The following is a 22,078-nucleotide window of genomic DNA, read 5'->3' on the forward strand; positions in this document are numbered from 1 at the left end:
CAGTGGAGGATGATAGAGAAAGAATACTGAGGTTGACTCTAAGACTCAGGAGAACTAAAAATTAAGATCCATATAATCAGTATGAACGAGAAATTTGGTAAAGGAAGTTAAGTTTGTAGAAGGAAATGATGTCTGCTTTAGAACTATGAGGTTTAGTTTGACATTCAAACAAAGTTGAGTTGGAACTCAGGAGACAACCATTTTTAATCTGTACAGAAATTTTTTGATTCTTGTGTTGCAGTCTATTTCTGCATTACTTACGGTAAAATGGACCAACTGTGTAATACAATTTCTTCTTAGTTCAAATTTCACTAATTGAAAAAAAAAATTTTTTTTAAGTAATCTCTACACCTAACATGGGGCTCAAACTCTTGACCCCAAGATCAAGAGTCATGGTGCGCCTGGGTGGCACAGCAGTTAAGCGTCTGCCTTCGGCTCAGGGCGTGATCCGGCGTCATGGGATTGAGCCCCACATCAGGCTCCTCTGCTATGAGCCTGCTTCTTCCTCTCCCACTCCCCCTCTCTCGCTGGCTGTCTCTATCTCTGTCAAATAAATAAATAAAATCTTTAAAAAAAAAGAAAAAGAGTCACATGCTTTATGGACTAAGCCAGCCAGGTGCCCCTCTAATTTTAAATATACAGTAAATCACATTAGCATTCATGATTTTTTTTAGTTAAAACTGTAAAGAAATTATTTTTAAAAATATTAGAAGTATAAATGGGATTCGAAGGGATGATATGTAGCTTCTTTCAAAATAAAGACTAAAAAAGTTAAGGATCCTTTCAACATGCCTTAATTCCAGCTCCAGCAAATAAACTTAGGTATTATAAACTATTACATATCATCTTCATATTCTAATTTCTTATGTGTATCATTCATTATTTATCATTTATTAATTAAAATAATTCCATTATTATTAATAAAGAATAATTGCTGTACTTAAAAATACCAAAATTCAGACTTTTTAGTAAATCTTTCTGCTTCTCATCAGTATTTCAAGCCAGGAAAAATTGTAAGAGCCAATCTTCAACTTAGAAAAGATAATTTGAAACACATTTACCAAAAATTTTTACCATAATTTAGACCCTACCCTCAGAGTAATACCAAAGCCTATTTAAAAATATTTGAAACTATCAGAAGCTGCAGATACATTCATAATATTAGATTTTCAAGAATGTCCTATTTTATATGCAACTCAAGAGTTTCAGAGCAATGAAGAACGTTACAGTGGACTTATATTTAAGAAGCTCAGAAAGCTGGGGTGCCTGGGTGGTGCAGTCGTTAAGCGTCTGCCTTCGGCTCAGGGCATGATCCCGGCATTCTGGGATCGAGCCCCGCATCAGGCTCCTCCACCGGGAGCCTGCTTCTTCCTCTCCCGCTCCCCTGCTGTGTTCCCTCTCTTGCTGGCTGTCTCTCTGTCAAATAAATAAATAAAATCTTAAAAAAAAAAAAAAGCAGCTCAGAAAGCTTACCTGCTGAAAAATCTACCCAAACTATAACTGACAGTGAAACTTTTGCATTAGTTGCTTGAAAACTAGATGGGAATAGGGAAGGCAAGGGACCAGTGTGAAGGCTACTGAAGTAGTCCAGATGAGGTAAAGGTAGCCTGAACTAGGGTTGTGGCAGTAGAGACAGAAGTTACTAATTAATGAAAATATCAAAGAATGTATTTAATAAACTATGAACGGAAAGGCAAGTGAATTCACTCCGGAAGCTAAGAAAGTCTCTGACACTAGAAGTGTCAGGTAATTCAGAGGACATGGGATAAAGTACAGGGAGCTAAAAATGGAAGGAGTTTGTATAAAGAGCAGCTGGTACCAGATCTTCAGGATTTGTTCTAAGGAATTAAGAAGGCTACTTCTGCATCTCTGACTTTATCACTGGTTCTTCCAATCTGCTTTGTTCCAGACCTACTGTCTATGAGATGTGCTGGCATCCTGAATTTTAACTTCCAAACCAAACATCACAAGTAACAGCCCAAGTTCTGGAAGGTGTGATAATCTTAGGTTGAGCAAATTATTTAAACGTTATGCACCTCAGTTTTGTATATATGTAAAATAGGAACAATATTTACATTAGGATTTCATGATGTGATTGGAAAATTAAGAAATACATACAATGCATGTAAAATACTCAGCACAGTATCTAGACATAAAAATAGCTAAGTACTATTATTTTTCAAAGCTCTATGATTGCTGGTACCATCTATGCTCAAATGTTCTTCACCTGGGACTCAACACAGACAAGGTTGGATGGGGAATGGGAAAGTTATCCACTCAGACCAACGGGAGAGGAGAAAATGAACCCATCATTAATAGGACAACCTATTACATATAGAACAAACCTACTACAGCTGCCAGCAGTATTCATACTGTCATCAGACCACATCCACTTTATTTCACAAATCCAGAGATACTGTACCAATCCTAATTCTTAAGAGTGATTGAAAATGAAAGCCTCATAAGTGTTACTTGCATCTATTGTGTAAACAAAACACTACTGTGTGAAGTTATTACTCTCCTCTTACAAGATCTATATTTAAAAAAAAAGGTAGGCAGAGGCTAAAGTGGAATCTTTGGCTTACCATCTGTTTTTCCACTTTTACAAGGAATAAACACATTTGGAAAGCCTCAGAAGAGCTTTGTACCTACTTTAGGAAAAGGGAAATAAGAGATAATTTGTATGATTGCAATGTTCTTACAAGTCAGGAAGTTTAAGAAAAAAAGAAAGTTGGGATGCCTGGGTGGCTCAATTGGTTAAGCAACTGCCTTCGGCTCAGGTCATGATCCCAGAGTCCTGGGATCAAGCCCTGCCTGCATCAGGCTCCCTACTCAGTGGGGAGCCCACTTCTCCCTCTTCCTCTCCCACTCCCCCTGCTTGTGCTTGCTCTCTCTGTGTGTTAAATAAGTAAGTAAATTCTTTAAAAAAAAAAAAAAAAAAGAAAAGAAAAAGAAAAGAAAGTAAAACCTCCTCTAAAACCTAGTTGAAGCAAGGAGAGGTGTCTGAAAAGGGTATACAAAAAGCTGTCAAGGAGGGAGGAAAAACTAGAGCAAAAACTCACTGCTGGCAAGAGGCTCACCTTCATGGTGCTTTACTCTGCAAGTGATAATGAGAGAGAGGATGCCCATTTGAACTTCTTTGAATTTTCTGGTAATAGCCTTTGCTCATTTTGCTACTGGGTTGCTCATCTTTTCTTTCTAACGTATAAGGGCTCTTTGTAAATGAAGAAATTAACCAATAGACACATAATGTGGCAAATAGTTCCCTCAGTCTATACTGTGTTTTGGTTTAGTTACTGGTGGGGTTTTTTTGGCGGGGGGGAAGGAGGAGTAATTTTCTTTTTTTCTAACCTTCAGCTTTTTCATTTTTTTTAACTTTAATTTTTTAGAGAGAGCATGCACGTGGGGGGGGGGTATGGTGCAGAGAGAGAGAGAATCTTAAGCAGACTCCGCACTTAGCACGGAGCCCAGCACAGGGCTTGAATTCATGACCCCAAGTTCATGACCTGAGCTGAAGTCAAGAGTTGGAGCTCAACGGACTGAGCCACCCAGGTGCCCCTCAGCTTTTTCATTATTTATAGTATCAAATATATCAATCCTTATTTTTCAGTTTCTAGCTTTAGTGTCTGGAGAAACCAGCTTAATATTAAAAAAAAAAATCTTGGGGTGCCTGGGTGGCTCAGCTGTTAAGTGTCTGCCTTCGGCTCAGGTCATGATCCCAGGGTCCTGGGATCAAACCCCGCATCAGGCTCCCTGCTTGGCAGGAAGGCTGCTTCTCCCTCCCACGCTCCCCTTGCTTGTGTTCCCTCTCTCACTATCTTTCTCTGTCAAATAAATAAATAAAATCTTAAAAAAAAAATTGTGCTTCAGAATCCTAGCATTCCTCCCTTGACTTGGAGTAGGAGATAGTCTCAGCTCCTACTAAGCAAAGAAAAACGGGGAAAAAGAATTCCCTACCCAGGGGCTCCTGGGTGGCACAGCGGTTAAGCGTCTGCCTTCGGCTCAGGGCGTGATCCCGGCGTTATGGGATCGAGCCCCACATCAGGCTCCTCCGCTTTGAGCCTGCTTCTTCCTCTCCCACTCCCCCTGCTGTGTTCCCTCTCTCGCTGGCTGTCTCTCTCTCTGTCAAATAAATAAATAAAATCTTTAAAAAAAAAGAATTCCCTACCCAAAAGGACTATGGAGATGTGCTTCCAGCACCTTGATTCAGAACAGTGTATTCATTCTTCTACTAAAATGCTACACAGTGATTAGATACATAATCACTAGTTATTACAAAACTATCTGTCTTCTGTCACAATGTATAAAGTAAATTCATGTAAGTTTTTTTCAGTGTTTGAGCCTCAGAACCTATAACATTCTTTCCATAAAAAAACAAAAGTATGGGTTCCTGGGTGGCTCAGCTGGTTAAGCATCTGCCTTTAGTTCAGGTCATGATCCCAGGGTTCTGGAATCGAGCCCCACATTGGGCTCCCTGCTCAAGCAGAGAGCCTGCTTCTCCCTCTCTCTCTGCCCCTCCCCCCAACTCATGTGCTCTCTCTCATTCTATCTTGCTCAAATACATAAAATCTTAAAAAAAAAGAAAAAGAAAACAAAAGTATGGCAAAGTTGGGATTCCCTCTAGTATTAAAGTAATATGGGATGCCTGGGTGGCTCAGTCCCTTGAGTGTCTGACTCTTGGTTTTGGTTCAGGTCATGATCCCAGTGTCCTAGGACCAAACTCTGTGTCAGATTCCCTGCTCAGTGGAGACTCTGCTTGGGATTCTCTCTCCCTCTCTTTCTGCCCTACCCCTGCTTGCTCTCTCTCTCTTTCTCTCTCAAATGAATAAAGAAAAAGTCATTTAAAAAAAAGTATTACCTTTTTTAGTAAGATTTTATTTATTTATTTATTTAGAGATTTTCTCTTTATTTATTTGAGAGAGAGTGCGTAAGAGTCAGCATGAGCGGGGGCGAGGGTCAGAGGGAGAGGGAGAAGCAGACTCCCCACTGAGCAGGGAGCCCCATGGAGGGGGGCAGTGCTTGATCCCAGGACCCTGGGATCACGACCTGAGCCAAAGGCAGATGCTTAACTGACTCACCCACTGGGAGACCCCAAAGTAATACTTTCATAAACATAAAGATATCAAGGCAGAAACTTTAAAGAATGTTACATAATGCAATATTTAAGTTACACAAAGTAGAGAAATTACAATGAATTTCCAAGTACCCATCAGAAAGCTTCTACATTTATAACATATAGTCAGTATCATCAGAAACTAAATTTTATATTTTACATACCTTTTGACTTGTTGACTTTTACAAACACATCTTTTTAAGATTTTATTTTTAAGTAATCTCTATACCATATGTGGGGCTTGAACTCACAACCCTAAGATCAAGAGTCGCATTACCTGCTGACTGAGCCAGCCAGGCACCCCCAAACAAATCTACATAAATGGGTCACAGCCTTCAAATATACCTATAGATGGCATTGTTTTTGATAGATAAAATGCAAAATTAAAGAAAACTATAAAAAACACCAAGTACAGTCTAAAGTAAAGAAGCAAAATGAAAATGTATTCCGAAGCATAAATTTAGATAAATTTACCTGGTGTCAGTTAAACAGAATAAGAAATTTGAGCTTGAATTAAATTTAATGAATTGGTTTCCTTCTTTCTTGATTTGTTGGATTATTACAGCTCAACTATTTCAGAGATTATGACTGATCATCTACTCTTCATTAGTCCTAAAGCAACACTTATAATTAAGACTCCAATATTTCCAACACAGTACTTAGTCTGCTTGATAATTTTAACTGTCATCTCTCATCCAGAACCACAGCACTTACTTTCTCTGAATCACTCAAATCCTCCCAAGATGTTTAGTTTATTGATTTTTCTCATTACTTCACCTCCCCCAAAAGAAATAATCAACTGTTTCATTTTCAACTCTAATTCCATTGTCTCTCCACAAATCAGCTCTTGAAAAGCCCAATCCCCGATATAACTCTAACCAGCCATTCTTCCTGCTCCTATTTCTAGGTATTAGAGAACTACTGGGGGGAAAAATAAAGCAAAATTGATATACAAAAGTTTTTAAAGTGTACCCCCAATTTATCCATTACTACTTACTACTTTCTATTTATTCCTCAAATTCCTAGACATACCCTCCATGAGATTAGAATTTCTTTAAAATACAATGTACCTTTCTCACAAAATCCTCCCCTCCATGCTTTACAACCTCTCCTTGCTAATTACTGACAAGTTCGATAATTATTACTGACGAGTTCAATTGTTATTCTGCCAAAATGGGAGAATAAGGCCTCAATTTCCATCTGCCTCTCTCTTTTTTTTTTTTAAGATTTATTTATTTTATTTATAGAGAGAGCACGAGTGAGCAAGCTGGGCGAGGGGCAAAGGGAGAGGGAAAGAGAATCCACAGGCAGACCCCCTGCTGAGCTCAAAGCTCAGCCTGGATCCGACTACCCTGAAATCAAGACCTGAACCAAAACCAAGAGTCAGCCACTCAACTGACTGAGCCACCCAGGCTCTTCCTGCCTAACATGACCTTGTTTATCTTCTTTGTCCCATTCCTTCCATTACTTCAGAAAATGAGATTGTTGTACTTTTCCTCTGAAGAGAACTTTACCACCTACTGTGAGGAGTCATATTATCCTGACTTTCAGCAACCTGGTCCTCACACCTGTCCTTTTTTGGCAAAAAACTTTCCTACTCCAATAGCTCCTTGATGCAGTTGCACTTGACAATGACACCTGACCACTTCGTTACAGTCTCTCTCTCCAAGACTACTATCATGACATTGAGCTATTCCAGTTCTCAATCATATCTTAAATTATGCCTATACTAGTTTTTTTTACACTCTCTCACCCTTAATGCTTAGCATGCCATGTTCCCCACCAAGTTTAATCTTTGTTCCTCTGTTTTCTCTATGTCTAGTGAAGAATGGAGTGGGAGAAGACATGGGGAATTACAGGGTGGAATTACAGGGAGGAATTAAGTTGGCAATTTGTAGTTCCCCACATATACTGGGATGGAAAAAAGTTGAGAATTATTGTTCACCACTCCCTATGAAGTATTCATCTATTCTCATACTTATGGCAAGTAAGCTACCATACTTATATCTATGCAGTTAATTCCCCTATTCAGTTCTTCTCTATAATTTGACCTCTTCCCTGAGACCCACTCCATGCCTTCAGAGGCATGGTGAATATTTATATTATCATGCCCCACTATTAGACATTTCCAACCTGACACAACCAAACTTTGACATCTCCTACCTAAAACATATTCTCTGTCTTTTGAAATGACCCAATCAATCTCTATTGCCCAGATTAGAAAAGGTGGGGTTGTCTCCTTTATCTCCTATGTCCAGTTAGTGATCAGTTCATCATTTAGGTTGCAACATTATCTTCACCAAAGAGAAGGGGCAGAGAATTCCCCATCCAAAAGGGTTATCCTCATCCATTCTTCCTGCTACACTCACTATGATCTTACCTTAGTCTAATCTCAAACAAACAAGACCACTTTCATCACGCTATTCCTCTGTCCAGTAATTTATAATAGCTCCCTATTATCAGCTAAATATAAAGTGTAAATACCACTAGTGATGGGTCTTCTGAAATCTGACAGCTACTTTCATAACGTATTTACTATTTTTCTTTACTGTAGCATTTCGCAAACCTTTTAGTGTAGGGATCATTACAGTTCTAAAAATTACAGTCCTCCAAAGAGCTTGTCTGTGTAGGTTATATCTACTCATACTTACCATACTAGAAATGAAAATTGAAAAAATTTTTAAACAGAAGAATACATAAGCACACATTCCTGTCAGAGGAATGATGTCACCACACATCACATAGCCTGGAAAACTCCACTGACACTTGTGAAAGAATGAGAACGAAGAGGCAAATAACATCTTAGTATTATTATGAAAATAGTTCTGACATCTAGCACCCCTGGCTCACTTAGAGAACGCTGTTTTATCAGACTTTCCATCTCTTTATCTGTCTCCCTATTGATGGATGATTACTGATGAGTAACATTTGTGTGTAGCCATAGCCTAGAGGCAGAAAGAAGGCTAAAAGCCACAGATTTATAAAATATCCTCCAAATTAATTAGCACACCTGCTCTTTAACAGTCTAACCTGACCTAACAATTTTATGTTCTGCTATTGCCATTTCCTTCCCCTCTTCCTCTGCACTCCCGACCAAGGTTGGAATCAGGAAAAAGAACAAATCTTTTCTGCTTCACCATTTCATTTCACCAACAGAAGACACTATTCCCTCTGCCTGAAAGGCTTTCTCTCACTCATCTTCAGATCCAGTTCATACGTTACCTCTTCTATAAAGCTTTCCCTTGACACATCCCAACCTCAGTTACCCTTTTCTCTGTAATTCCAAAGCATATTTAGAACTTATCACATTGCATTGTAATTATTTATACGTCTGTCTCCCCACTAATAGTGAGCTACATGAGGGAAGACTTGCATCTTGTTTTTGCATTTCTAGTACCTCAGGGGAAACTGAAAAGTTTGATCATTCCATCAAAGACATGTCTTTGAAAGAGACAATTAAATGCTCAACTATCTTCCAAAATTCCAGACTAGAGGAAGGAGCTCCTCTGAACTTCGGCAGTACTGTATGGAAACTAAGAGAAAAGCCTAAAGGAAACTGTTACTCCTTCTTACAAAAAACAAACAAAAAAAAACCCCACCAACCTGGGATTTTGGCCCGTATATCAAGTCTAACTCCCGACTATGACCCTAAAGGGCCTTCATCAAGTGGCTCTTCAACCTTTTCAATCTTTTTTTTATTATTCACCAGTATGAACTTACCATTTCTGTCATCTAGACACAAACACACACACACAATCCATTCTATTTTCATCCCTTTTGTTTACACCCTTCCCTCTCCCAGAATTCCATTTCCCTATTATTTTAAATTCTACTTTTCTTTAAAAGCTTGGTTCAAGACCACAAATTCCATGAAGCTCTCTGGGACTATGCCAAAACAAAGAAAAATTTCCCCTTTTGGAATATCTAATACATTTCCATATGTTTTCTATAACCAAAAATTTATATTTATATAAACATATTTATATGTATAGTGTTTTGTCTTGCACTGTCCTTTAATCATTTCAAGTAAGTCAATGATGCAACCCCAAACAGCTGAACAGCTCTTCAAAAGCAGGCAGAGTCTTCAACAAACATTTGAGTGCCCTTACGTACCAGATACTGCTAAAGTTTCTTATTTCTTTTGCATCAGCTCTTGCTAGTAACAGGAAAAAAACAAGGCACATAATAAATACTATTCCCTTTACTTGATTTTCTTCCTAACTGGTCAGAATAATCCAGGTTATTTTTTTTCTAGGAAACAACTTATCAACAGATATAATTATCAATTTGGAAATAAAATATGTGCTATTAGATGCTTCTTCTCAGCACCCTAAAACTGCCAGCTTAAGACACTTCAATTATACATAACTCATTGAGTCCTCAATATATTTAAATTTGAAGAGCCCCTCCTTTTTTCTGTTCCTTTTCCTTGAATATATGTTTTCTTAATTTAGTCATTACAGTTTTAGTTCCCTTAACATATTCTGATGCGTAGTTACTAGTAATAATGCCAAACAAGTAGAGCCAAAGAAACAAGGCAAGTAAAAACCAGGCATAAAGTGAAAACATAATCTTTGAAAACCAAGAAGTTATGGTAATTGGGCTCAGACCAATGCTTTCCCTTAAATGGAATTTGTCAAAGGGGCCACTCTTCCCTGTCACCATTTCCTTAAGTATCTATCTACACCCTAATGGCACAAGTATTAGTTGGAAAATCGACTAACATAACCATCAAAACTTGCTCCCTGATAACATGGATTAATGGTAACTTCTGAAGATCATTTTCCCCAATTCTTCATTCTTTTGCATATGTGACAAGGTCAGTAAGAAGAAAACATAGAAAAACATAGTTAAATAAAATATCCTAGGGTTTAGGATGCTCTAAGCCCTAGTTGTTTTTAAGTACATCATCCTGAACTCTTATTTAAACACTAGAGAGACCCGGGGTTGCCGGCAATTCTTTACGAAATACATGTAAGAATATTCTTTGGACAAAGGAGTCCCATAATGAATTTCAAGGGAATAAAGTACTGATGAATGAGGAAAGAAAAGAGGAAGCCGTCAGCTGACATCCACCAGCTCCCTCACCCCGCCCCCCCCCACCCCGACCAAAAAGCGGTAGGAAATAGAAAGCTGCAGAATGTACCTTCCAGGCCAGAAGCAAAACATTGAGGATGGCCAGCAAAGGGCAGGGTCCATTCTCATTTTGAGTGATGATGGGTGTGTTCTCTTCCTTCCACTGGATCCACTTGATGTGATAGACAGACTGTCCCGGGAAGCGTTCCTTGGAGGCAGCCAGTACCTGAGCTTCCTCCCCCTCCTCCTCCTCCTCTTCCCGGCACAGAGGCACAGCCCCGGGCAACACTGCTGCGCCCGCGCCCGCGCCCGCGCCCGCGCCCGCGCCCTCCTCCTCCTCCTCCCCGGGGACCCTGTTCTCAGCTCCCTCCTCACTATTAAACTCAGAGCTACTAGGGAAAGAATGCAGGTTAGAGAACGACTCCAGGGAGTCCAGGCTCGGCGATTCCCCAGGAGGGCTCGGGTCGCTGCAACTGCTGCTGAGGCCGCCGGCGCTGCTGGGCTCCTCGGAGCCAGCGGCCGCCAACTCTGCCCGGCAGGTGCCGGCGGGACCAGGGCGGGGGCCGGCGTCTCCGGCCCGACCCGATCCATGGTCCTCTCCGGCCTCAGCTGTCTCCGGGGAGGCGGTCACCTTGTGCTGCCCTCTCGGAGGCGTCTTCTGGGCAGCAGGATTCTCCAAATCGCTCTCCGTTAAGTCCAAGCCAGGGAAGGAGCTGTAGGGTCCGGAAACCTGAGGAGAGCCGGCAGGAGAAACCGAGTCCAAGAGGCTCCTCCCGGCGGCCGCCGCCCCCTGCCCATTCCCGCCGCTGCTCTCCGCCGCCCATACTCCAGGACCATCCCCAGCGGCGAGCCTGGTCTCCGGTTGCCCTTCCTGCGGAGAACCTGTCCCTGGCGCTGGCTCGGCGGCCACCCCGTGCTCTAGCGGCTGCAGGCTCCCGGGGCCGCTCTCCATACCCAGCCGCCAGCCCCTCGCTCTAAAGAGACCGCGGCGGGTTCTCTTCAGCCAGCGCCTCGGACGCCATGACAGCGGCACTGGCAGCAACAGCGCCCTTGCGCGGCCTCGGCCAGGCACGTCACGGGGAGGGCACCAGGCGCGCGCGCGCGCCTCCGCGCTATCCCCTGGCTCGGGGCGGGCCTGCGCGCTGCCTGGTGAGGCCAAACCGCGCCGCGGCCCTCACGCGGCCCCGCCCCTCCTGCGCGCCGGCCTGCTAGAGCTCGGGCTCCGAAGGCGGGGCGGGGCGGGCGTGGCCAGGAGGGCGTGGCCAGAAGGAAAACATCCTCTCACTATGTGGCCGGAAGTTGAACTCTAGGGCAGCCGGACCGCGCGGCTTCTTTAAAGGCGGGGCGGGCGCCGTCTAGTTTGTTGTGAACCTTCAGACCTGGGTTGTGTGTGGCCCAGCCTAGGGCTCAAGGATGGGGAGTTGGCGTTGTTTGTATTATTTGGAAAAGAGCTCGTCCCTGAAGAGCTCAGGAGATTTGTTTCCTCGGCCTGTAATATGGAAAATTGGAGGAATTTTTTACGAGATACAGATTTTTAAAGGCTGGAATCTACTCGAGGTGTTTGGATTACTACACCACATAAATCCCAGTCTCCCAGGGTTTTGGCTGAGAAACACTGGGCTCCCCACCAGCTACTGGTGAATACGTACGCCCTACTTGAGGCATCAGTGCGGTTGTGGATATTGGCCTGCACAGCGAAAAAAAAAAGTGGGTAATTTGGGCCAGTAATAATAAATTAGCTTGTGCCAGTAATAATAAATTAGCTTGTGCCTGAATTAGCCAAGTCTTTGCGGTTTTGTTAACTTGGCCTCACTTTGGATAGAGTGGGAAGTGACTGTTCCTGAAAGAGTTTTCTTTTTTTTTTTTTTAAAGATTTTATTTATTTATTTGACAGAGATAGAGACAGCCAGCGAGAGAGGGAACACAAGCAGGGGGAGTGGGAGAGGAAGAAGCAGGCTCACAGCAGAGGAGCCTGACGTGGGGCTATCCCATAACGCCGGGATCACGCCCTGAGCCAAGGCAGACGCTTAACCGCTGTGCCACCCAGGCGCCCCCTGAAAGAGTTTTCTAATTAGAATTGATTCTTCTTAAAGCCACGCAATTTTCAGGGATGACGGAGTAGCCTGGACGTTTTCTTGGTGACAAAATGGGATTTGGATCCTATTTCTGACCTGTTTTTGACAAGGAGCCCTTCCCCCCCCCGCCTTTTTTTTAGTCTTTCATCATTTTTTTTTTAGGTTCAAGAGATGCAACAATTGACAAGACAGGTCTTCCTCCGTAGTTAGGCACATAAATACCTGACACCTAATGGAGTGGTGTCTGTATCTCTTTTAGAGAAGGTAGACAAAATTACAAATTAGTTTCATTCACTCATTTAACAAATTTCAGGACTAAGTACATTGCTGGATACTGTGGCACTGGCGATGCTACACGGTGACTAAGACAAAGGGCTTATATATTCGTTGGGTTTACTGTCTAGTAATTTTTTTTCTTTTTGCTAATTGTTAATACTTGCTTGGGAAGTATGGTTTCCGGAGAATACAGAAGATGGAGCTTCTTCCACCTTTTTGCATTAACACAATATTGTGATATTTATCCAACTCTTCGAAAAGGAAAATTTAAAAAGAATAGCATCTTCAGAATGTTGAATTTAGAAGTTTTGTGTGGTTTTGGTCTCCCTATCAATTTATAAGCAATAAATACTATTGTTCAAATCAGGATTTTGCCCTGAAAAAAGATTGCAAATGTTAACAGATTAAGATATACGGGTGCTGGGGGCACCTGGCTGGCTCAGTCCACAGAGCATATGGCTCTTGATCTTGGGGTCGGGAGTTTGAGGGTCGCTTTGGGTGTAGAGTTTGTAAGATTTATGCTGCTGGATTAAACGTTGTATGGTATTTAAGGCCATTAAGTGCAAGTGAGAATATTAGAGATTTCAGGAAATCCAGAATTTAGCATGATGCCTTGAATAGAAATAGATTTGTAAAGGTGTATTGTAGGGATACCTGGCTGGCTCAGTCAGTAGAGCATGCGACTCAATCCTTTGGGTGGTAAATTCAAGGCCCACATTGGGTGTGGAGCCTACTTAAAAAAAATAATAAAATAAATAAATAAATGAAGGTATATCATATGAATAAATTGAATACTAGATCATTTACAGGCCAGAAACCACAGAGCCAAAAAGTATGGAACACGTGTCTCAAATAATAGCCTTTCACTTTTTTTTTTTTTTTTTAAAGACCCTGCTTAGATAGACCTGTACTTGCTCTGGTAGTTTTCATTGGTATATGTTTCAAATGTTCACATGCATAATTTAATAATTTATCTATAATAGAAAGAAGCAGAACCAATTTTTCTTTTTATATGTTGTCAGCAATTACATAAGCCAAAACGAATAGTGGTGAAAATGTGTGTATGTAATTATTTAAGTTTGAAAATGTACATAGTTATTTTGCTAAGGGAGTGGGGAGTGGCACCTAGGGAGAAATGCCAGAAGACAATAAACTGAAAAATGTCTCATTCTTCTTTGCCTACATGTATCTTTACTTAAATGTGAGGTAAAATGTACCATTTTAAAATTCAATAGTTACTATCCAAACTTTTAAAATTATTTTTCAAAATTAGATATAACAGTCTTAAAGTAAAATAGTTTATATAAAAACAAAGCCATTCCCTGCTCCATTCCTCTACATTTTTGAGTCCTATTCTTTAGAAGCAGTCCTATTCAACTCCTAGATATTCTTTAGCTCCTTATACCTGAACTTTTGAGTAACGTGATTGCACTCTGATTTCTTCATTTAAAAATTGTAGATTTTGTTTATTGATTTATTCTTACGGGAGATGAGGATTTAGTTCTTTTCTCTCATACCATTCTTCCTCCTCTTGCTCCAACCTCCCAATTACTTCAAAAATTTTGATTAAATAAGGTACGCAAAGCTTAAAGCATCAATTGTGTGAATATTATTTACCATTTAAGTTGGGTATTTTACTATGACTGTGATTACATTTATTTTTTTGTTAAAGTTTTTGTTTTTCCTGGAATTAACAATTACCTCATTGATTTGTTTGTTTGCTCAACTCTTCACCTACCACTAACTCAATCATAGACTTACCAGAACAGTCAAACCTATTAGGCTACCTCTCAGGTCCATTTTAATCTTGGGTATATCCCTCCTGAAACACTTACTTCTCTTACTCTGGTCTAAATTTACTGTTTTATAGGGTTCCTGCACAGCTGTCATCCTGGGACTTCTCTTCACTATTGTCTTAGGAGTTCTTTCCTCCTCATTCCCATGTTGATTCCTTTCTTTCTTGAATCTCCTGTCTTCTTTCTTTGATTTGGTGGAACACATTCTTATTTAGCTTCCTGAGAAAGAGTGCATAGGAAGCATTTTTGTAGATTGTGTATGTCTGAAAAAAGACCTCTATTCTACCTTTATGTTTATAGTTTGGTTAGATATAAAATTCAATGTTGGAAATACTTTTTCTTCATTTTGAAGTCACTGATCATTGTCTGATAGCTTCCAGATGATTATAGTAGCCTGATACTCCAGAACCGTTGTATATAACCCACGTCTTCTCTCTGAAGTTTATTTGATCGTCTCTTTCTTCTTGGTGTTCTGACATTTCAGTATTTGAAATACTTTTGGGTGGGTCTTGCTTTATTCATCCTTGGTGCATACTTTATGCATCCTTGGCGATCACATTCAATGTAGAAACTTATGTTCTTCAGTTCTGGAAAATTTTCTGTTTTCATTTATCTTATAATTCTTATTTATTCTTTAATTTTATCTTTTTGTTCTACGTTCTATGAGATCTTCTCATATTTATCTTTCAATTCTTTTTTAAAATTCTTTTTAATGCATTGTTTACTGGTACAATTGTATTTCCAAATTATTTATTCAATTTCCAAAATTCTTTCTTTTTTATTGCTTAAAGGCACCTGACCTTTCATCTCTTAGAATATTGATCACAGTTTTTAATGTATCCTTTACATTTTTCAAAAGATGTCTGAATAATATGCTCTAAAAAGTATACTTACTATGGAGTTACTGATAGTGCCAGAGAGTGAGATATGGAGGATACAAGTGTAAAACATTGATTTTACTCTTTGGAAGGGCAAAATCTGTTTTAGGAAATAGATACATTCACATGAAATGTTGAGAATATGTCAGTTAATAATTAATACTAAGCGAGTGGTGGAGCACCTGGGTGGCTCAGTCAGTTAAGCGTCTAACTCTTGATCTCAGCTCAGGTCTTGATCTCAGGGTTGTGAGTTCAATCCACATGCTGGGATCCACACTAGGTGTGGAGGCTACTTAAAAAAAATACTGAGTGGTACAAGCAATAACATAAAAATTCAGATGAGGAAAATCCTTTAGTATGAGATAATTAAGGAATTAAGCTACATTATCTTAATTAAAATCACAGGCCAATTGTTATCTCAGGCTTAAGAAACCCAAAAAATATATTTCTAACTCTCAAAATTATTATTCTTTAATTTTAAGTTGAATTACGGCTTTTCTAGCTACCATGATAGAAAAGTTGGTACTATCTTTGAATTTTACCCTAATTTATTTACTGATTATTATTTCATCTATCAAGTCTGACTGACATTATACACCCCTTTTCTCTCTATTTCATTCATCCATAGCTTCCACCCTGCTAAATCTTTATCATCTTACTACTAGTGTGTATCAGCATTCTAATTATTCCTTGGCCTAAGGTTTTTTTCTTCCTGAATCCTCATCTCCCATAGGAATAAATCAATAAACAATATCTACAATTTTTAAATGCAGAAATCAGAGTGTTATCATGTTACTCAGAAATTGGAGGTAAGGAACTAAAGAATATCTATGAGTTGAATGGGACTGCTTCTAAAGAAAAGCACTGAAAAGTGTGGAGGGATAGGGCAGAGAACTGCTTTGTTTTTAAATAAACTATTTGATTTTTTAGACTCTTACATCTTGCTTTTATTTTGTTGATGGTTCTACTAAAAATAATTTGAAGATTATTTATTATTAACTGAACCAAAGTTGGGTCAGAGCAGATCGCACAGGTATGGGGCACATATAACTTTACTTCTTTTCTCTTGGCTCTCTACTCAAGATATGGTGGTAAAATTGTGAGTTAAAATCAAGTGTTTCCATGTAACTCAAATCACGCTGGCTCTGGCCCTCAACTGCTTATGCAGAAATTCCAGCCTCCTGCAAAGTACATCCCCTATTTAATTATTTCTGAGAGCCCCCATGAGGAGTCCCACACCTGTTCAGAAACAAATCCAATCCTATGATATTCTACCAGGTGCTGCTTCTACTCCATGCTGCTTCACCAGATGCTAGTCTGTCCTGGTGGTATTAAAGATGCACGATGGTGAATGGAATAAAATGACCTTCTTTTCCCTTTATTATAGCTCTAATATGCTGAATACTGGTGAAAGAGTTTTTTAAAAATTTTTACTTATATAGTTCTTTTTAAGAGTGGGACCTAAATTTGGGTCTAGATAAACTGTATCAGGAATGAATTCAAGGATTATATGCCATCACTTTCAACTCAAAATCCCTATTCTGCTGGTCTTATGACAATTTATTATTAGATCAAGTATATCATGCCTTAGGACACCTCTCCTCAAACACACTCCTACCGGTTTGCTAGATTTCTCTCAACTTTAGTACAGTTATTCTCAAAGTGCCATTTTTAGATTAGTAATATTAACATCACCTGGGAACTTATTAAAAATGAAAATTCTCTAAGCCCACCCCAGATCTACAGAAGCAGGAACTCTGTGTGTAGAGCCCAGCGACACAGAGGACTGTTCTTTAACAAGACCTTTAGGTGATTCTGATTCACAGTAAAGTTTGAAAATTACAATTCTAGCACTAGGGGAAGCCTCTCTTCCCCATCCCAATGGCAAATAAATACACCTTAGCTAGAGTGAAAGTCTTCTAAATTCACCTTCTATAGCCAATTTTGTTTTTCATCACACACTCAGAACTCCCCAAAGTTGTGTTTTGGCCATTTCCCCCCATATATTCTCCCTTGAGGGGTGTGTGTGTGTGTGTATACCTTCAAAGTCATGTTGAAAAACATATTTTGTTATCCTGATCTCAAAATGCTTCTTTGTTCTTGTTTTTCCCACATTTTTTCTCTGTCACCCAGGCTTAAAACATTCAAGCACTTTTGTTTAGTTTCCTCATGGTCAACCAGTCTTATTTTTTAACTTAAAATGTTTAATGTGAGTAAATATTTAATTGTGCTTTCTTTTTTTTTTTTTAAAGATTTTATTTATTTATTCGACAGAGATAGAGACAGCCAGCGAGAGAGGGAACACAAGCAGGGGGAGTGGGAGAGGAAGAAGCAGGCTCATAGCATAGGAGCCTGATGTGGGGCTCGATCCCACAATGCCAGGATCACGCCCTGAGCTGAAGGCAGACGCTTAACCGCTGTGCCACCCAGGCGCCCCTAATTGTGCTTTCTTAATACAGAACCAGAAGATATTCATTTTAGAAAAATTAACAAACACATATAAGCAAAAAAAAGAAAGGAAAAACCACTCTTCATCATACTATGTGGAATGAAATATTAGAGATAACACTAGTGATACTTCACTGTATGTATGTCCTCCTCACATTTTCAAGGCATCTGAACACATACATATTTTTATAAACAAAAATTGGACCATTCTGAACACATTTTTCTCAGTTATCAATATATTGTGAACATCCTAGGGTGTAGCTGGCTCAGTCAGTACAGCGTGCAACTCTTGATCTCAGGGCTGTGAGTTCAAGCCCCACGTTAATGTGAGTTTACTTAAAAAAATAAAATCTCGAAAATATATGTAGATAGTGAACATCTTTATGCATTAATATACATTCATCTACAACATTTCTAGTGAATTAATAATATTCTGTTATATGGCTAAACCAATCCCTGCTTCTTGGACATTTAGATTGTGTAACTATTATGAACTTCACTGCAATCAGTGTCCTTGTAACTGAATCTCTATTCCTTTAAAAGATTTCCAAATGTTTAAGTCAAATCAGGATTTGACTCTTCCTTCAATATTTACCCAAGGCTTGTTTTCCATTCTCTCTGGTGCTGTCCTAGGTCAGTGAGTATGCTGGAGTAAACCTGCTAACTGATTTCTCCATAGTTTATTTTCCTTGGAGTACATTGAGTATATTGCCAGACTAAATAATGTTTTCATTATTTCCATCTACCACTGAAAACCTTTAAAGACACTTCTTTTTTTTTTTTTAAGATTTTATTTATTTATTTGACAGAGAGAGAGAGAGCCAGGCAGCGAGAGAGGGAACACAAGCAGGCAGAGTGGGAGAGGAAGAAGCAGGCTCCCAGTGGAGGAACCTGATGTGGGGCTCGATCCCAGAACACCAGGATTATGCCCTGAGCCGAAGGCAGACGCTTAACGACTAAGCCACCCAGGTGCCCCTTTAAAGACACTTCTTAACACTAAGTATCATGAGTTGGTCTAGCATTCAAAGCTTTGCTTAATCTATCCTCATTCTTTGTAACAGCCTTATCAACTACTAAAATGTAATAATAACAACCTTCTTTCTATAAGATTTGATTTGTCACTCACTGAACTAATTATACCTATGCAAATTATTGGCTTGTTTTGTTTCCCTAATTCAAAATGTCCTCCCCCTTTTTCTTTTAATTCCAATTTAGCTTTTAAAGTCTACTGAGATTATGTCAAACTTCCCACTTCAAACTCCCCCTGTTTTTACTATACCATTTAAAATACAATATTGAAAAAAAATTCAATTATCGAATTTCCTCAGGTCTAAGTTTCAATTTCTTAATATTTAAGATTTTCTAGATTCAGAATTAAACCTTTTAAAAAATTTTATTTCAGAGAGAGAGAGAGAGCATGACTGGGGGTGGGGGCAGAGGGAGAGGGAGAGGAAGAAGCAGAGTCCCCTCTAAGCAGGGGGCCCAATATGGGGCTTGATCCCAGGACCCTGACATCATGACCTGAGCCCAAGTCAGACACTTAACCGAGTGAGCCACCCAGGTGCCCCCAGAATTAAACATTTTGTGAATATTTAATGCTCTTTTTTTCCAAAGGTACTATTAAATCAATGGCATACCTTACAATTGAGGGTATCTGAGAATCAAGGAAATATATCCTCTTCTCTGTTATTTTTGTATGTTGATATTGACTTCCCAAGAGAACCTGGTCTTTTATGTTCACTCTATCCCTCACGTTTATTTAGGTAAGTGATTGTCAAATGTCAGTGTGATTAACACTTACACGAGAAGCCTGTTAAAATGCATGTTTCTGGGGGCGCCTAGGTGGCTCAGTTGGTTAAGTGTCTGACTCTTGATTTGGGCTTAGGTCATGATCTCAGTCACGAGACCAAGCCCCATGGTCTGGCTCAACCCTCAGTGGGGATTTCACTTGGGATTCTCTCTCTCCCTTTCCCTCTGCCCACCTCCTCAAATAAATAAATAAATAAATAAATAAATAAATAAATAAATATTTTCTTTAAAAATGTATGTTTCTGGGCTCTAAGCCCAGGAATTCAGACTCAGAAGAATTGGAGAAAAGCTGAGGAATCTGCAGTTTGACAGGCATCCTCAGTGACTCTGATGCAGGTATTCCACAGGCCATACATTGAGAAACACTCATCTAGAACAATAATCAGATAATAACCACTTGCATTGTTGAGAAGTATAGTTGGTAATTGTTAAAATGCATATAGTAGGAATTATGACTCATTTGGCTTCTAATTACAATAATGAACCTCTAATTATTTATTGAATATCTACGATGTTGTGCTTTGGGGCACATGGGGGAATATTAAGCATGGTGACAAGGAAGCAGCCTAGTGTAGTGGGAATTGTGATGAACGGAGATCACAGACCTGGTACTGAAACCTGGTCCTGCATTGACTAATTTTACAAGCTTGGGTAAGTCAATTTACTTCTCTTAACATGAGATTTCACCTTTTGTAAAAGAAAAAAAGGCAGGGAAAAACATTAGCATGGATGATTTTGCTACGTGGCTTTGTGAATAAAATGGGAACATACAGCAAAGCTCTTCAAATATTTTATTATTGTCACTGCCCTCAAATTGGTTACAATCTGGTTAGGAAGACAAGACATAAATAAGCATCTACAAGTGAAATAAAAATATGACACTTGGGGGAGTATAGGAGGCCCACTCTGAGGGGCTCCCCAGAAAGATGAGAATGAAATAACCAAATCAGTATAAAATGAATCAGATTCGCTAGTTTTTACAGTTCCCTTAGAAGACAGGATTCTTTTCAGGTCCAAAAGAAGCGAAAGTAAGGCTTAGCAATCAAATCAAAATCTGAATAAATGTAAGAAAGTTGTGGCCTAATCAATTATATTATTCTTGAAAAAAAAAATAACAGAAAGGGAGATGGTGGTCTGTGTGGAGTCTAGAGAATATCCCAAAATATAAGGATTTGTCATCATGGGCTTCAATCACCATCCAGGGTGGAGGTTACCTGAACAGCTGGATGGCCTGATACCTGTCTGGTCCCTTGACAGTTTCTAATGTGACATAGTAAGTTGCGTAGTTGGATAAACTAGTCAGTAAAATAATTTAATTAACTTCTTCTGCAGTGATGCCTTGCTTACTAAGCTGCTTTCAATGATGATTTAGCCGCTCATGTGTTAAAAGTCAAAAAAAAAGAATGCAGTGACTTGTTAACATGAATATTTAACTTGTAGAATAATAAGGTGATATTTTGATCAAGACATGTCCCTTGAGAGTTTAGCGCCTATGAATTAGTACTTATTGGCTTGATCAACTCAGGTTGCACTATGAAAAATCAAGCTTCTGGACCTTCCAAACCAAACAGTAGATTCTGGACCATGGCAGTGATAATGCAAATGGATTCACCCAGTAATTAAAAAAACAGACTATAAGATTTGGGGTCAAACTTAGGTTAGAAGCCTGGTCCTCCTCTGTTTCCTCATTTGTAAATCAGGATATGTCTACTTCATAGCGCTGTTGCAAAGAGTAAATGGGATCTGTATGTCAAGTGCTTGTTATGGTGCCTGGCACTATGTCAGCAATATTGTCTTGGTAGTCTGGAAATCCCCAAATCAGGAGCAGAACAAAAATTTGTTGAATGGATGATCAATAATTACCATTGTCACCCTGGAAGGTTTTTGGGTGTTCGCTGCTTTGCCTCAAAACCTTTCTCTCTCTGTCCTCTGTAACATCAGAGAAGCTTCCATAAAGTAATATGGGATTCATTACAGATGAGTGCTATAAATAACAGGTTTTTGTGCTAAAGTGTGATTGAGATTTATGGGGCCCCTGGGGTCTAGGAAAACATTTCAGGATGATTTGGAAGTTGATCTTTTCTCAACAAAGAGGTCACAAACTACAATTCTGACAGGAATAACACAGGCTGGGGTGACATTAGACCAGCGCATCCAAGGAGGGCAGCCTCTACTCAGTTTCAGCCAATTTGAGGTTTTTTTTTTTTTTTAATTTTATTTTATTATATTATGTTAATAACCATACAGTACATCCCCAGATTCCGATGTAAAGTTTGATGCTTCATTAGTTGCGTATAACACCCAGTGCACATGCAATACGTGCCCTCCTTACTACCCATCACCAGTCTATCCCATTCCCCCACCCCCTCCCCTCTGAAGTCTTCAGTTTGTTTCTCATAGTCCATAGTCTCTCATGTTAGCCAATTGAGGTTTTGTAAGAACTTAACTCTGCTTAACCTCTCAATTTTCACAGAAAATCTGGCATCTAGGTTTTATTTTTTTATTTTTTTTAAAAAGATTTTATTTATTTATTTGACAGAGATAGAGACAGCCAGCGAGAGAGGGAACACAAGCAGGGGGAGTGGGAGAGGAAGAAGCAGGCTCGTA

At 39.5% G+C, this 22,078-nt stretch overlaps 1 protein-coding gene across 5 annotated transcripts in view; it reads right to left on the reverse strand.

Moving 5' to 3' along the window:
• Nucleotides 1-11,319, reverse strand: part of MINDY2 (MINDY lysine 48 deubiquitinase 2) — a 77,454-nt gene extending 66,135 nt beyond the window's left edge. Inside the window, exon 1 of one of the 5 annotated variants that reach the window (XM_034660914.1) lies at nt 10,260-11,319. In XM_034660914.1, the coding sequence (XP_034516805.1) occupies nt 10,260-11,141 (882 nt within the window). In that variant the 5' untranslated portion in view covers nt 11,142-11,319. The remainder of the gene's footprint in view (nt 1-10,259) is intronic. The other 4 variants (XM_034660913.1, XM_034660910.1, XM_034660911.1 and 1 more) reach the window with 4 other exon arrangements.
• Nucleotides 11,320-22,078: the final 10,759 nt, after the last annotated feature.

Source organism: Ailuropoda melanoleuca, chromosome 5 (genome assembly GCF_002007445.2).
Source record: "Ailuropoda melanoleuca isolate Jingjing chromosome 5, ASM200744v2, whole genome shotgun sequence".
NCBI lineage: Eukaryota > Metazoa > Chordata > Mammalia > Carnivora > Ursidae > Ailuropoda > Ailuropoda melanoleuca.